Raw genomic sequence first — 14,969 nt, 5'->3', positions numbered from 1 at the left:
ACTACGTGGCCGGGAGTCGGAGCCTTTCCCTGTACACCTTGGGGTGCGACAGGGATGTCCTTTGGCTCCCACATTATTTAACATCTATTTCGACTGCGTAGTTCGTGAAGCCTTCAATAGCTGTACCGGGGGAATTTCCATTTGGTACAGATATAATGGGAGGCTGATCGACGCCCGGGTGCGATCAAGGGATGGCTCCCTATTGGTCAACCACGTTATGTATGCCGATGATTTGGTAATAGCTGCTCATTCAGAAGAGGAGTTGGAGACGCTGCTGCTGAGACTGGAGCGTGCCACTAAGAGGTGGGGCCTTACCATCAGCCCCACCAAAACTAAGCACCTGCCTGGGTATTTTGTACCATCGGACACTCCACCCCCACAACTCCCAATTGGTGATGGGGCAGTTGTGGAGAGAGTGGAGAGTTTCCCATACCTGGGCAGTGTGCTTATGACCGGCTCCAGTTTATCAGCAGAGGTCTCACTCCGAATCAGTCGAGCGGCAATATCTTTTCATCGGTTGCGTAACGCTGTGTGGAAGCTACCTGGTCTGTCGCTCCGCACGAAGCTTCAGGTTTTCTCGGCCACGGTCATTCCCTCCCTTCTCTACGCTTGCGAAACGTGGACCCCCCTAGTGGAGCATCTTCGCCGGTTGGAAACATTTAGGCTGGCCTGCCTACGATCCATCCTGGGTTTAACCAGGCTGGATTGTGTGAGGAGCTCACAAGTCCTTGAAAGATCTGGGCAAAGTCCCATCAGTGAGCTCCTCCGGCAGGCAAGGCTGCGTTGGCTGGGTCATGTAGCCCGCATGCCCAGCCACCGCATGCCTAAACAGCTTTTGTTCGGCCGGATCGAGGGGGCTAAACGGGCGCGGCACGGGCTAGAGAAGAGATGGAGTGATGTGGTACAGGAGGACGTGGAGCTGAGTGGACTTGCCGATGACTGGTACCAGCGGTGTCAAGATCGGCCTCAGTGGAGGAGGCTCGTGAAGGACGCTACTGGGCAGTTGGAGGCAGTCGCCCTCCAACAACAACGGAGGGCGGAGGAGCGACGCTCACAACAACGAGCGGAGCGCCGGGTGGCTAAAGCACAGCAAGTTGGTACAGTAGGGGGCACAGGTGGTGCATCAGCCAGTCATCTCGGTCATCTCGGTCAGTCGACCCGTGGCACATGGGTCTGCCCCGTGACCTCCTGCCAGCGGGCGTTCGACACTTCACGTGGCCTCAAGGTGCACATGGCCTGGCACAAGCGTCGTGGTGACGTCACCGCCACTTAGTGGCGAATGGCGGTTGTTGTTGTTGTTGTTGTGGAGTGTGTGTGTGAGAGAGTGTGTGTGTGAGTGTGCGTGTGGAGTGTGTGTGCGTGTGGAGTGTGTGGGGAGTGTGTGTGTGAGTGTGTGGTGAGTGTGTGTGTGTGTGAGTGTGCGTGTGGAGTGTGTGTGTGAGAGAGTGTGTGTGTGAGTGTGTGTGTGAGTGTGTGTGTGAGTGTGTGAGTGAGTGTGTGGGGAGTGTGTGGGGAGTGTGTGTGTGAGTGTGTGTGAGTGTGTGGTGAGTGTGTGTGTGTGTGAGTGTGCGTGTGGAGTGTGTGTGCAGTGGTGAATGCGCTGCGCTACGACGCCTGGGATCCCCACTCGCGGCCAACACCCAGTGGCGATTATCTGAACTGGTCGAGGGCCTCCCCTAGATCGACTCAAACGTGGTGTGGAACCTGGTGTGGTGTGTAAACATCACCACTGGGGAGACAAAGGCGGCCGGGCGTGGTGATGGCCACCCACCCCCTCGTGTACCGTGCCAGCCTTCATAAGTGCTCGCTAACAGCACTTGCCCCAAGTCTGTTCAGGCTATACGGGGGATCTTTGCCTTTGTGTATGGAGCGGTAGTGCCGTGGTTCTGACCCGCTCCTGCTGGACATCTGTGAAAAGCTCACGGGATTATTCCTGTCTAAGTTATGATTCTGAGTCTCAGACCCCGGCGATCAACATCGTTGACGAATATCTGAACCGGTCCTGGGTCTCCCATAGAATGACTCAGCCTGAAATGTGTGCCTGGTGCTGTGTGTAGAGATCGGCACTGGGGGAGACAAAGGCGGCCGGGCGTGGTGTTGGCTACCCACTCCCTCGTGTGCTGTGTTGACCTTCGTGGATGCCACTCGCTAACAGAACTTGCCCCAACAGTCTGTTAAGGTTATACGGGGATCTTTGTCTTTCCAGCGCAGTTCGGAGTCTATGAAAAATAAGAATCGGTTTTACCCTTTCTGGAAATAACACAGGAGGTGTTAAGATGTTCAAACAGCAAACAGAAACCGTTTGCAAGGCACGAAGTCTGCATTAACCACACGTACTTGCGGCAAAAAACATGCGAACACACATCCCCTGATGTTAATAGATGGGCATTGTCCTTGAAGCGGATTGGCCTACACCAGAGGCAGCCTTCTCTGTGGCCTCGTCTCACGGGCAGTGTGAGACCAGGGAACGCCACAAGGCGAACAGCCCAAAGACATTGCAGGCATCGAGCAGCGATATCGATGGGATTCCTTTCTTGCCAGCATCCAAAATGATGAATAAAATAAGAACGTTTTTTTTTACCCTTCCCGGCAATAACACATCGTCAGGTCTTGGCAGCGTGGAAGAGGAGACCAAACTACACCTCGCCGGTGAGGCTCTGTAGACATCGCCCCAGTGACGGAAGGCTCTTCCTCCAGCAGTGGCGTGAAGCGAGCTATTGCAGGGCTGCGCATGATTTTTTTTTACCTTCTGGATAGAAGAAGACAAAAAATCCCCCCATCTTCTCTTGAGTAACACAAAAATAAACGTGACCCTCTTTATATATATGTGTATAAATAAATGAATTACACAATTGTGGAGGAGGGGTGGGGTGGGGGGAGAAAGCCGCCGAATCATCGCGGGGGGAGGAGGGGAGGGGGGTGCGGGCTGCTGCCGCTGGGAGCCTGGAGGGAGGGAGGGAGGCGATGCGGGGCAGACCGCTGTGGCGGGGATATCGCTCGTATCTTCTCCGCACAGAGAGAGAGAGAGGGCTTCCCCCCCCTGCCCCCCACTCCCCGCCCCCCCTGTCATCCAAGACGACGCGCACACGATCTGCCCATGGCCTGCGGTGTATTTACATATATATTTTTATTTATCGCATTTCTATATTTCATGCCGCTTCGTAGCCACCCACCCCTCTCTCCTCCTCTTGCATTCTCCGCGAGTCACAACCCATTTGTGATTCCACGTGCAAACCCACAGCGGCAGCAGCGGCAGCAGCAGCGGTTGTGGGGGACGCGTGGGATGCGGGGTGGGGGGGCTTCTCTGCCATTGTGCAGCCACGGGTGCAGTTTTTTTCCAGCTCTCTCGCTCACTCCATCTGCAGTGAGTGACTATAAATAGCTCGCTGCAGTTGAGATGAATAGACAGACCAATTTGTGCTCATTTTTTGTGTCGGTGGCCGGCTCAGAGAAGCCAATCTCTCCCCCCTCTCTCTCTCTTTCTGTGCGTGCGTCTCGCGCTTTCTTTACAATCGCCTTCGCTCACTCTCCACCACCACCACCACGAACCAGCCACCATACGGGCTTTGAATTCACGTTTTGGTTTTCTTGCACAGATCGTGAAATGTCGCAACGTCGCACTCACGTGCCCGACTCCGTCACGAATCTTGATGATGATGACGACGACGATGATGACGACGACGATGATGACGACGACGAAGATGATGAAAAGCGGTTCCGTGAATGTGCGAGATGGCACGGGACGCGTGAAGTGTCGAGAGCGGCAGCGATTCTTCACCTTCATCGCAGCCTTGCACCACTTTGATTCTCAATCGTGAACCGTTGTTTAAATAATATTAATAAATACACAGGTTTGATGCAACAACGGAGTTGTAACTCACGTGGCCGTGCTGCTATTTGTGTTTTCGATGATTTACCCTCTGTCTCGCACCCCCAGAAAGGGCATCTCGCACCCCCAGGTGAAGAACCACCACTGGGCTAGAGGACACACGGGTGGCTGATATCGCTCTGCGGGAGTGCGATTACCAAAATCGTACGGGAGGTACTCATTTGAGGCTGAGTCGACCTAGAGGAGGCCCATGGCCGGTTCAGATAATCGTCCATGGTGTTGGTGACCGTGATCGGGAATCGAACCCGGCTCCCCGGCTTCGTAGCGCAGGGCGCAAACCGCTACACGACCGCTCCCCACACAGACAACTCACAAACACACGCACGCGTCACACTGCACATTCACGGCCAGATGTAGCTGAGGATCAGGGCGTGCACACGGGGCGTGAGTGACGGCGACGTCAGGGGGGGCATTGCGCGTGCACAAATAGCCGGAGCAACCTCGCAGCAACTCTGGCCAGTGGCGTTTTAAATTCGAGCAAAATCTACATTCGATGCAAATTTACGACGTTTGCGTGGGAAACTACCTTCCTATAACCTACCGTATTCTCACTAATACAAGGTCCCCCCCTCCTATATTTAAAGCAAAATCTGGGGGTGCGTCTTACCTTGCATCACATCGTTTACTCCATAGAATACGGTAAATACGACGCACGTACACGGACCACACAAAACAATCACAACCTCACATCCGTCGACAAGGCCACGTGGCCTTAACACTTTGTACATAAGAGGCGACATTCCGGGCAATGTCCCCTTTTTCGTTTATGTGCTGTGAAAAAGGCACGTTGCCCGAAACGTCTATTGCCCGACACAACATCTATTTTTCTAAACTGTCGTCTTTTTTTTAAGTCAGTGAATGTGACGCACACGTTCAACATTGAATGTCTCGTGGCGCGTGCTTGTGCACCCACTGCAGAAACACATGGGCGAACATGTTTCTATATATGCAGTATATAAACATATCAAAATAAGTCAATGTGTGTTTACAGAAACCACGTGGGGCAATGCGAATCTAAAGCCAGTCTGGGTGTGGGAGGGGCGAACATGAAACCGGGTCGACTCCACAGGCGGAGTTCCACTTCTCGATTTGGGGTCGCAAATGTTCGCTTTGACTCTCTCATTAGGAATCGCGGGTGCGTGTAATACATTCACAATCTTAAATGGAAACTACTGAAAATAAAGGTGTGGGCAGGGCATTGCCCCCCCCCCACCCAGTGCTCCCCCTAAAACGTCGCCCACGCGGTCGTATCCCAGGCGAGAGGCGGCGGCATCCCGGCACGGCTTGGGTTGTTGGCTTGTTGGGTCGTCTTGCCCGCCGCGTCACGGGGCTCGGCGAAGGCGTCCGCGCTCCCCGCGGAGTGGCTGTGGTGGGGACCGGCCCGGGGTGGCCCAGAGGTCGCAAACGGGCTTTGATTCCTTACCCGTACCCGTACCCTGCCGCACCAGGGTCGCAAATGGGTACCCGTACCCGTACCCGGCCGGGTACGGGTACCCGTTCCCTACCCGTACCCGTACCCTACCCGAAATGAGTGACAAACGGCTACTCACCAGTGACTCACGGCCTACCCGTACCCGTACCCGGCCGCACCAGGGTCGCAAACGGCTACCCGTACCCGGCCGGGTACCCGGCCGGGTACGGGTAGCCGGGTATCGGGTAGGGTACGGGTATCGGGTACCCGGTTGCGACCTCTGCGGTGGCCCGAGCCCCGGGCACCGAGCCCCGGGCTCGCGCGCTGGGCCAGAGCGGCGGTGGCAGCGGCAGCGGCGGCAGAGCCGCGGAGTGTCTAAGGGGGAGTCCCCTCCTTGTCTGGGCTCTCTCGCCCCATCACATTCTGCCTCTCCTCGCTGTGTCTCTCTCTCTGTCATCCTTACCGATCTCCCCAACCCCTCCCCCCTCTCTCTTTGTCCAGCTGTCTTGTCCACGTTCAGTCCTCGAAGCGGCGTGTCGCCTTCCTTGTCCGCGCGTGCGTGTGGGGAGCGGTAGCGTAGCGGTGAGCGCGCTGCGTTACGAACCCCGGTGACGATTATCTGAACCGGTCCTGGACCTCCCCTAGGTCGACTCAGCCTCAAATGAGTACCTGGTGCGGTGTGTAAAACATCGCCACTAGGGAGACGAAGGCGGTCGGGAGTGGTGCTGGCCACCCAGCACCACTCCCGACCGCCGAATTTAGGAGGATGTTTCTAAGGACCTTGAACAGTGAGTCCAGGCTCTTGCACTCCACGTATTGGTGCACCACCGTCTCCATTTTACCGCAGAACCGGCACTCCGAGGACGTGTCGGTGAAGCGCGCCAGGGAGGCGTTGGTAGTGACGGTGCCGTGGGCGATGCTCCAGCTGAGGTCGCCGATGCGGTTGTATGTCGGGCTGGAGTAGAGTTGCCTCCAGAGAGGCCTCTCCGGAGAGATGCAGGGCAGGGCTCTCCTCCAGGCATGGTCCTTGTGGCTCCTAAAGGTGTCTTGTTGGTAAAACTGGACCATGTAGGAGTAGAGCACCTTCCTCTTGACGTTCGCTTCGGCCAGGATCCGGGCAGCCACCCAGAGCGACTGCAGCCCTGTCTTTGCGGTCATCTCGGCCGGTCCGAGCCACCGCCCCCGTGTTCCAGGCTCCACCCGATCTCCCATCCTGGTGAGCCGCGCATTGGCGAGGCACCTCTCCATGTGGCGGTGGTGGATGGCAGCTTTGTCTGCGGGCTCCTGAGGATTGGTTCGAAGACCCAATCCTCAGCCGATCGCGGCTGGTTCAGCCTCCTGACGGCAAAGGAGCTCCACGTCTGCAGGACGCTCCTGTAAATGGTGGCAGGGAGAAGAGTCGGTGCCACAGCATGGACGTCACCAGCTGGTTCACCACCAACGTCTTTGTCCTGAAGGTGAGGAAGTTGCACAGGCGCCTCCAGGTGCCCAGCCGCTCCTTCACCTTCTCCTCCAGCTCGAGCCAGTTCCTCTGCGGTGGTTCCTCCTCTGGTCCCAGGGACACCCCCAGGTGGTGCAGCAGCAGCGGCGATGATGTTGTGCTCCAATCGATGGCATTTGCCTTCTCGGGACACTGGGCCGTGTACCACACCCCAACCAGGGGCACGCTGCACTTTCGCCAGTTCATTTTTTGATGAGGAGGCCTTCGAGAAGACCTTCTGGCACTCGTGCAGCAGGGCGACATCATCCAGGGAGCCTTGGATCGGATGCAATCCTTGCCGTAGAACAATCTATGGGCTATGCCGTCATAGACGACGACAAACACCCCTCCCTCCTGCTGCCCGGGAGCCAGCAGGACGTGCACCTGCCTCCTGGAAGATAGGATGTGTTTCAGGGCAGGGCTTCTGCACCCCAGCGGCAGGGCGCATACGGGCGACACCACCGTGCCCATTATTAATTAACTATGGGATTGTACACAGGGCCTAAGAAACACTGTTGTGTTTCAAAAGCCTATGCTTCACCCAGAACAGTTAAACAATACAAACTTAGCAAATCCTGGGTCTAAACACACGAAAGGGTGGACCTATGTGCGCAAGAGACTGAATACTCACTCGTGCTGAAGAAAGTCCCGACAAAGAAATGAAAAACAAAGTGAGGATGTTAGATTTCTAGAGATAACACGGGGAGCTCTGCTTAAACGCGTCTCTCTCTCCCCCCATCTCTCTCTCCCTCTCTCTGCCTCTCTCTCTCATATTTTCCTTTCCCCCTCTCTTATCGCCTTCTCGCACCCTCTTCTCACTGGGCTCCCCAATTTGTTCTCGCTCTCGAAAAGTGCAGTTTTGGCTAAAACGGGTTTGCGAAATCGATTGGATATACCGTGAAATTATCGCTCCTTTCAAGAGGAAAAGAGAAAGAGCCTCCATTGGATCGTGCGATTGCGAGGAAAATATTTCAAAGTGGTGGAGCAGCCTTTGAAGAGACTCATCCCACGATTACCAATCTTAATCAGTGGTGGGAATCCCACATTCTCGTGGCAGGAGTGGGTCTATGATGTAGCAACAATCGTATTCCACCTCCGATTAGCACGGTTGGCTACGTACGGCGCGAAATAAGTTGAACGTACGTACATCATTTGAAAGTCAACTGAACCATATTAATTTTACGAGGTAAGGCCCCACTGAGCTATGCAGCTCATTTTCATGAGCGACTTGATTTTCACAAACGATAGCTCAACGAAGTGGCTCATCATCACGTGTACGCGAAAAGGCGTGATGCTGATTCTATGTGTGGAGAGAAAAATCCGGAGGACCCGGAGAAAAATCCACGCGGTCACGGGGAGAGAGAGACACCGCAAAACTCCAAATATCGAGCAGGCATCGTCAGCGTCGGGATCGGAACCCGCGACCTCCTGCATACCAGGCGAGGGAGTTAACATCTCCTGCACACCGGGCGAGGGAGTTAACATCTCCTGCACACCGGGCGAGGGAGTTAACATCTCCTGCACACCGGGCGAGGGAGTTAACATCTCCTGCACACCGGGCGAGGGAGTTAACATCTCCTGCACACCGGGCGAGGGAGTTAACATCTCCTGCACACCGGGCGAGGGAGTTAACATCTCCTGCACACCGGGCGAGGGAGTTAACATCTCCTGCACACCGGGCGAGGGAGTTAACATCTCCTGCACACCGGGCGAGGGAGTTAACATCTCCTGCACACCGGGCGAGGGAGTTAACATCTCCTAGCCAGCGCGGTTGTATTGAACCCGGGGAGGATGGTGGGACCAGTGGCCGCCACGTCAAGCGACGACTCAGCAAGTGAGTGGCAGTGGTGGCGCTGAGCCACGAGCGCAGCGGAGTCCCGGAGGAGTCACGCACCGGGGAGACGGAGCATTTGTAACGAGGCCACAGCAGGATCGTCAGAAGGGGTGGCGGGAGACTGGGGGCGGGGGGGGGGCCTTCGTCCAGCAGTGGATTGAGCACGGACGGCGGCGGTGGCACTGCGGTTTTGCGAACCTGGCGGCGTGAGTTCGACTCCAGTCCACGACTCTAACGTCGGTGGTGAGTGGAATCTGAAGCGGTTGTGGACACCCCACCCCAAACCTGTACTGGCCAAACGTGGTGAAGTATGGTCAAACAGCCGCCATGGTCGAACAGGCGTGTGGAGAGGCCGACATCCATCAGCATTGGATGGACAAATGCCTGTGAATTATTTAATTGTATTTATTGCTTTCCAATTAGAGGTCGAATGCTCTATCCACTATCGAGTTTTCCGTTAAGTATAAATAACTATTTAATTTACTTTGCATTTCCTGTGCTCTAATTTAATCCTTTTACATTAGAGAAAGGCGAAATATTTGTCTTTGTCTTTAGTGGGATATATTTATTTTTTTACGAAAAATTAAAGTATAACCCTCACTTGCGTGTGTAGGATGCCCGTGTCAATCTCCTGCTGAACACGTGGCTGTCCACGTCGTCTGAGTCGTGGTGTGATCTTTGACAATACTTCACCACGATGGTCGGCGTGGGTTGGCCAAGGTGGGAGAAGCGTAGACGTTGGAGCATAGTACAATACAACAATGCCGTTGTATTTACCGCACTGCCCTCATGCCTCGCAGCCTATAACACCTGTGTCACGCGTGGCCCTACCCTTGCTTAGCTTCAGAGCAGTGGTTCTTCTTCACCTGGGGGTGCGAGATGCCCTTTCTGGGGGTGCGAGACGTGGCCAGACTTCGTTTTAGAAGCATCGATGGCCCGTACGACCTACTATTTACTATTTTATATTCAACCAGGTAAGGCCTCACTGAGCTATGTAGCACTTTTAAAAAACCGACCCGGCCACAAATGATAGCCCCACGAAGTGGCTTATCACGTGGAAATTTATATCAGCCAAATACTCCAAAGTCTAAAGTGCATTGATTCTAAATGTGGAAGGAAACCCCGGAGGTACCGGAGAAAAGTCCACGCGACCACGGGCAGAGAACCAGTGCCAACTCCAGATATACAGACGGCCAGCGTCGGGATCGAACCCACAACCTCCTGTATACCAGGCGAGGTAGCTAATATCTCGCCACTACGACATCTAGCCGAGGCGGGCGCATTCCGAGTTATTTATGTTCAGGCTTGCTGCAGTCAATGGCGTCGTTATTTGAGGGGAGGGTAACAAAATCAGTGTCCCATGGGTCTTCAATCCACATTCGTCTCTGTCTCTCGCTCGCTCTCTCTCTCATCTCCCCGCCATCCCTCTCTCTCTCTCACTCTCCCCCCTCCTTCTCTCTCCCCAATCCACCTGCCTTCCTGTGCACTCTATTGCTCATCTGGGTCTCTACTCTCCCCTCGCCTCCCTCCCCTCGTGTTGTAGCCGCTTCATTCTCACCTCCCCCGCTGGACCCTGAAGCGTCGTCCGCGATCGTCGTTATCACAATTCGCGCTCGCTCAGCAAAAACAAAACAAACGAACAAAAACACCTCTCTGCCCATTTGCCAAAGCCGGGAAGAGTGCGGGGGGGGGGTGACCGGGCACAGGGCCCGCGACACGGGACAGAGAATGGGATAGAGGCGCAGCCCTGCAGCTGCCTGCTCAGGCCACTGCTGACGGAAAGTGCCTCCAAAGGAAAGGGCGGGGGAGCTCTCGCGAGCCTCCCTCTCGGTGTCTACTACGAGTACCTCCTGGAGAGTAGGTATCTCCAGTAGGTATCTATCGTAAACACCTACTTTGTATACATATACTTTCTGGTAGAGATAGCTACGAGAGGAATATCTTACTAGAGATATCCTACTAGAGATACCTACTCTCTAGTAGATACCTACTAGTAGATACCTAGTAGAGAGTGCAACCCTACTTGTGAGTAGATGCCTACTAGGGATTAGGTATCCAATAGAGAGTAGGCATCTCTATTGGGTGTCTACTAATAGGTGTCTACGAGTAGGTGTGGAGGAGAAACACCAACGAGAGAGTACGAGAGAGTCGGTGTCTACGAGAGAGGCATCTGGGTTCAGGAGGCAGCAGAAATGGTTGGAACCGTAACGAGATCTGGGCCCGCCGGTCTTGCTGCGCTGGGCTCCATTGTGACGACGCACTGCGACAGACCAAGGGCAGGCTGCAAAACACGTATCCCAGTTTGGTTTGTGGAAAAGGTGGCGAACCTACACCCCCCCCCCCCTATCCGATAAGAGGGTGATGTTGGCCTACTCTTCCATCGAAAGAGCTGAGAGTACCCACACTTTAACACCACCACCAGCACCACCGGCACCACCACCAGCACCACCACCAGCACCACCGCCACCACCAGCACCACCACCACTGCGACTTGCTGATGCGTGCGGACTGCCTGTGGTCGTGCCCGTGTCGGTGACCAGAGACCACGCCGTGGGCGGTTGGGTGGGTTTATGAAGCCTGCGCAATCGTTGCGACTTTCAGTCGCCGTGCGATCGAACCCGGCGACTTCTGGATTGCAAGTCCAGTAGGCTCACCGTGACCCCCCCCCCGCCACGGCCACTCTTAACATCACCACTCCTACACGGTCCACATATCCCTTTACTTTGTGCGGACTCGACGCCTTGGAGATGCCACAGATTCACAACTTCTGGGCTACACGAGGCCTGCAGCGAATCAAGAAATTATTCCCATAATAATAGAGGTGTTTTTTTGTGTTAGATCGCGTAAATATAAATGTGTCGTTCACCCCGCCACCACCCGACACAGCCAATTCGTAAGGTGTGTCACGGAAACAGAACGTGCCAATTCGTCACTAGTACAGCACACCAGTGTGTGTTAGAGTGTCAACCCACCACGATATTTACAATTTCAGTCCGGCACATTTTAACGACACATTTATATTTACGACGATTGCACCAAAAAAAACCCTCAATAATGGTTAATATTGTTCGCGAAAGCCGACTACGTGTTAACTTATAACAATGTATAACTCCAATTGTGAGCGCGAATAATGACAATGCATTGTCCCGTTGACTTTGTACCAAAGCGGCTAAATAATAATAAGTAGTACGTTTTAAAAATAACAAAATAAAAGACGGAAGCAAGAGCATTTTTATTTTCTCGGCCAATTTCAAAAAATGCCACAGCCTGCACCACCTCTGTGGGGAGGGGGGTGGGTGGAGGTGGCACGGACGCGTCTCACGGAGGCATCTGCCGCGTCCTCGACGTCTTGTCCCTCGTAGGTGGTGTGTGTTGGGTGTGTGTCTGTGTGTGTGTGTTGGGTGTGTGACTGTGTGTGTGTGGTGTGTGTTGGGTGTGTGTGTGTCTGTGTCTGTGTGTTTGTGTGTGGTGTGTGTGTGTCTGTGTGGTGTGTGTCTGTGTGGTGTGTGGCTGTGTGCTGTGTGTGTGGTGTGTGTTGGGTGTGTGTGTGTCTGTGTGTTGGGTGTGTGTGTGTGTGGTGTGTGTTGGGTGTGTGTGTGTCTGTGTCTGTGTGTGGTGTGTGTGTGTTTGTGTGGTGTGTGTCTGTGTGGTGTGTGGTGTGTGTGTGTTTGTGTGGTGTGTGTTGGGTGTGTGTGTGTGTCTGTGTGTTGGGTGTGTGTGTGTGTCTGTGTGTTTGTGTGTCTGTGTGGTGTGTGGTGTGTGTTTGTGTGTCTGTCTGTGTGGTGTGTGTCTGTGTGGTGTGTATGTCTGTGTGGTGTGTGTGTGGTGTGTGTGGTGTGTGTGTCTGTGTAGTGTGTATGTCTGTGTGTCTGTTTGGTGTGAATGTCTGTGTGTGTCTGTGTGGTGTGTGTGGTGTGTGTCTGTGTGGTGTGTGTGTGTGTGTTTGTGTGGTGTGTGTGTCAGTGTGGTGTGTATGTCTGTGTGTCTGTGTGGTGTGTGGTGTGTGTTTGTGTGTCTGTCTGTGTGGTGTGTGTCTGTGTGGTGTGTATGTCTGTGTGGTGTGTGTGTGGTGTGTGTGGTGTGTGTGTCTGTGTAGTGTGTATGTCTGTGTGTCTGTTTGGTGTGAATGTCTGTGTGTGTCTGTGTGGTGTGTGTGGTGTGTGTCTGTGTGGTGTGTGTGTGTGTGTTTGTGTGGTGTGTGTGTCAGTGTGGTGTGTATGTCTGTGTGTCTGTGTGGTGTGTGTGTTGGGTGTGTGTCTGTGTGTGTCTGTGTGGTGTGTGGTGTGTGTGGTGTGTGTGTCTGTGTGGTGTGTATGTATGTGTGTCTGTGTGGTGTGTGTCTGTGTGGTGTGTGTCTGTGTGGTGTGTGTGTTTGTGTGGTGTGTGTGGTCTGTGTGGTGTGTGTGGTCTGTGTGGTGTGTATGGTCTGTGTGGTGTGTGTGTTTGTGTGGTGTGTGTCTGTGTGTGTGTGTCTGTGTGTAAGAGACACGCTGTGTGTCTGTGTGTGTGTGAGAGGCATGCTGTGTGTGTCTGTGTGTGTGTCTGTGTGTGTGTGTGTCATGTGTACGGTGGGGAGCGGTGGTGTAGAGGTTAGCGTTACGCTGCGCTACGAACCCGGCGACCCGGGTTCGATTCCCACTCACGGTCAACACCGGTGACGATTATCTGAACCGGTCCTGGGCCTCCCCTATGTCGACTCAGCATCAAATGAGTACCTGGTGCGGTGTGTAAACATCGCCACTGAGGAGACAGAGGCGGCTGGGCGTGGTGCTGGCCACCCACCCCCTCGTGTGCCGTGCCGTCCTTCATAGGTGCTCGCTAACAGCACTTGCCCCGGCAGTCCGTTAAGGCTATACGAGGGATATGTTTTGTCTTTGTAACGTGTACGGCGTGGATATTAGACTCGGCGTGTTAGGCCCGTCTCTCTATCTCAGCCAACCCATTTAAATGTAAATCAGCCGCGCGTCGTTGGTGCGCTCAGCAAACAACGCTCTGACATCTGGACGAGTTCGTGGTTGACTTCCACATTGGGGTGAGTTCATTGTTCACTTTCACATTGGGGTGGCGAGTTGGTGGTTCACTTTCACATTGGGGTGGCGAGTTGGTGGTTCACTTTCACATTGGGGTGGCGAGTTGGTGGTTCACCGCTGGGGTGGCGAGTTGGTGGCGAGTCGCCCCCTGCGAGCCACCGGGGCGCGTCGCGTTGCCGCCAGCGGCGTCGCGATCGGCTCAAAGCCACCTCGAGACACTGCGGGGGGGTAGGGGGGGGGGTTTGGGGGGTAAGGGGGGAATGGGGGGGATGGGGGGGGGGATGGGGGATAAGGGGGGGAGCCAAGAGGTGTGCGCTGTGGAGCTCTCGCTTCAAGGTTCTCGCCACTGCTCGTGAGCCACAGCAGATGTGGGGGGGGGGGGGGGTTAGCGGGGGGGGGGGGGGTCGCTGGAGGCGTTGGAGTCAGGCAGAGGTCAAGGAGGGGGCGGGGAGGGGCGGGGGGGGGGGTCTCGCCGGAGACGCGGCTGCAGCAGCGAGCGCCTCGCTGCAGCGAATGGTCTGTGTCGGGTGGTGTTGAGTTTGACGACACTTTAATATACTTACGCGATCTAACCCCCCCAAACAACCTGTATTATGGATGATATTGGTCGCGAAAGTCCGACAACGTTTTCAGCCGACTTGGTGGCGTTGACAAGAGGGCATTCGGTTGAATGTGGCGGAGGGCACGGGGCAGGCAGGAAGTGGAGCAGGAGAGGGAGTGGGGGGGTCGCGGCCAATGCGCGAGGGGATGTTTTGAACGCGGCGTCGGGAGAGACTTCAGAAGTGGCCTTGAGGACTCCCACAAAGCCACCACGTCGCTCGTTCACAGAGGGAATGCGGAGTGAACGCTCCTCCCTCATACTGCTGGTAAAATAAATGTTTCTAATTCTTGGTTCTTTCGGTAAAGTCACGTAGAAGGGAAAACAATAAAATAAAATAAAATTGTTTTCCCTTCTACGTGACTTTACCGAAAGAACCAAGAATATGAATCCCTGCAGTCACGAAAGCTTTAAATCGAAATGTTTCTCAATTGGAATTCCCTCCTCCTCCCACAGCATCATCGTCTCTCCCCCCCACACACACCAAAGTCCTTACCAACCACACCATGGCTCACTCCAAGAGACGCGTCGATTCTTCGTGATCTCCACTTCGGCGGTGCTGCTCGTCGCTGGCCCCCCTTGCCATTCCTGGGCCTTAACTCGACGACCGTGATGTGAACGTGGCGCTTAAAAGAAAATACCGAAGGGCCTGACCACGGGAACTAATTGAAAGAGGACATTTATAACATCATCTTCTTGGTTCTTTCGGTAAAGTCACGTAGAATGG

The 14,969-nt window shown here is 54.6% G+C and overlaps 1 protein-coding gene across 1 annotated transcript in view; it reads right to left on the bottom strand.

Annotated features, from left to right (window-relative positions):
- LOC144733449 (patched domain-containing protein 1-like) overlaps positions 1–14,969 on the bottom strand; it is a 68,525-nt gene that overhangs the window by 5,369 nt on the left and 48,187 nt on the right. The window contains exons 14-17 of the mRNA XM_078615356.1: positions 13,760–13,862; positions 6,724–7,204; positions 6,081–6,584; positions 5,568–5,624 (exon numbers count right to left, since the gene is read on the bottom strand). Coding sequence (XP_078471482.1) covers positions 5,568–5,624; positions 6,081–6,584; positions 6,724–7,204; positions 13,760–13,862 — 1,145 coding nt within the window. The remainder of the gene's footprint in view (positions 1–5,567; positions 5,625–6,080; positions 6,585–6,723; positions 7,205–13,759; positions 13,863–14,969) is intronic.

The sequence above is a fragment of the Lampetra planeri genome, chromosome 47 (assembly GCF_965212315.1).
Source record: "Lampetra planeri chromosome 47, kcLamPlan1.2.h2, whole genome shotgun sequence".
Lineage (NCBI taxonomy): Eukaryota > Metazoa > Chordata > Hyperoartia > Petromyzontiformes > Petromyzontidae > Lampetra > Lampetra planeri.
The sequence above is the reverse complement of the archived record's forward strand: the minus strand, read 5'-3'. Positions and strand labels throughout refer to the sequence as shown.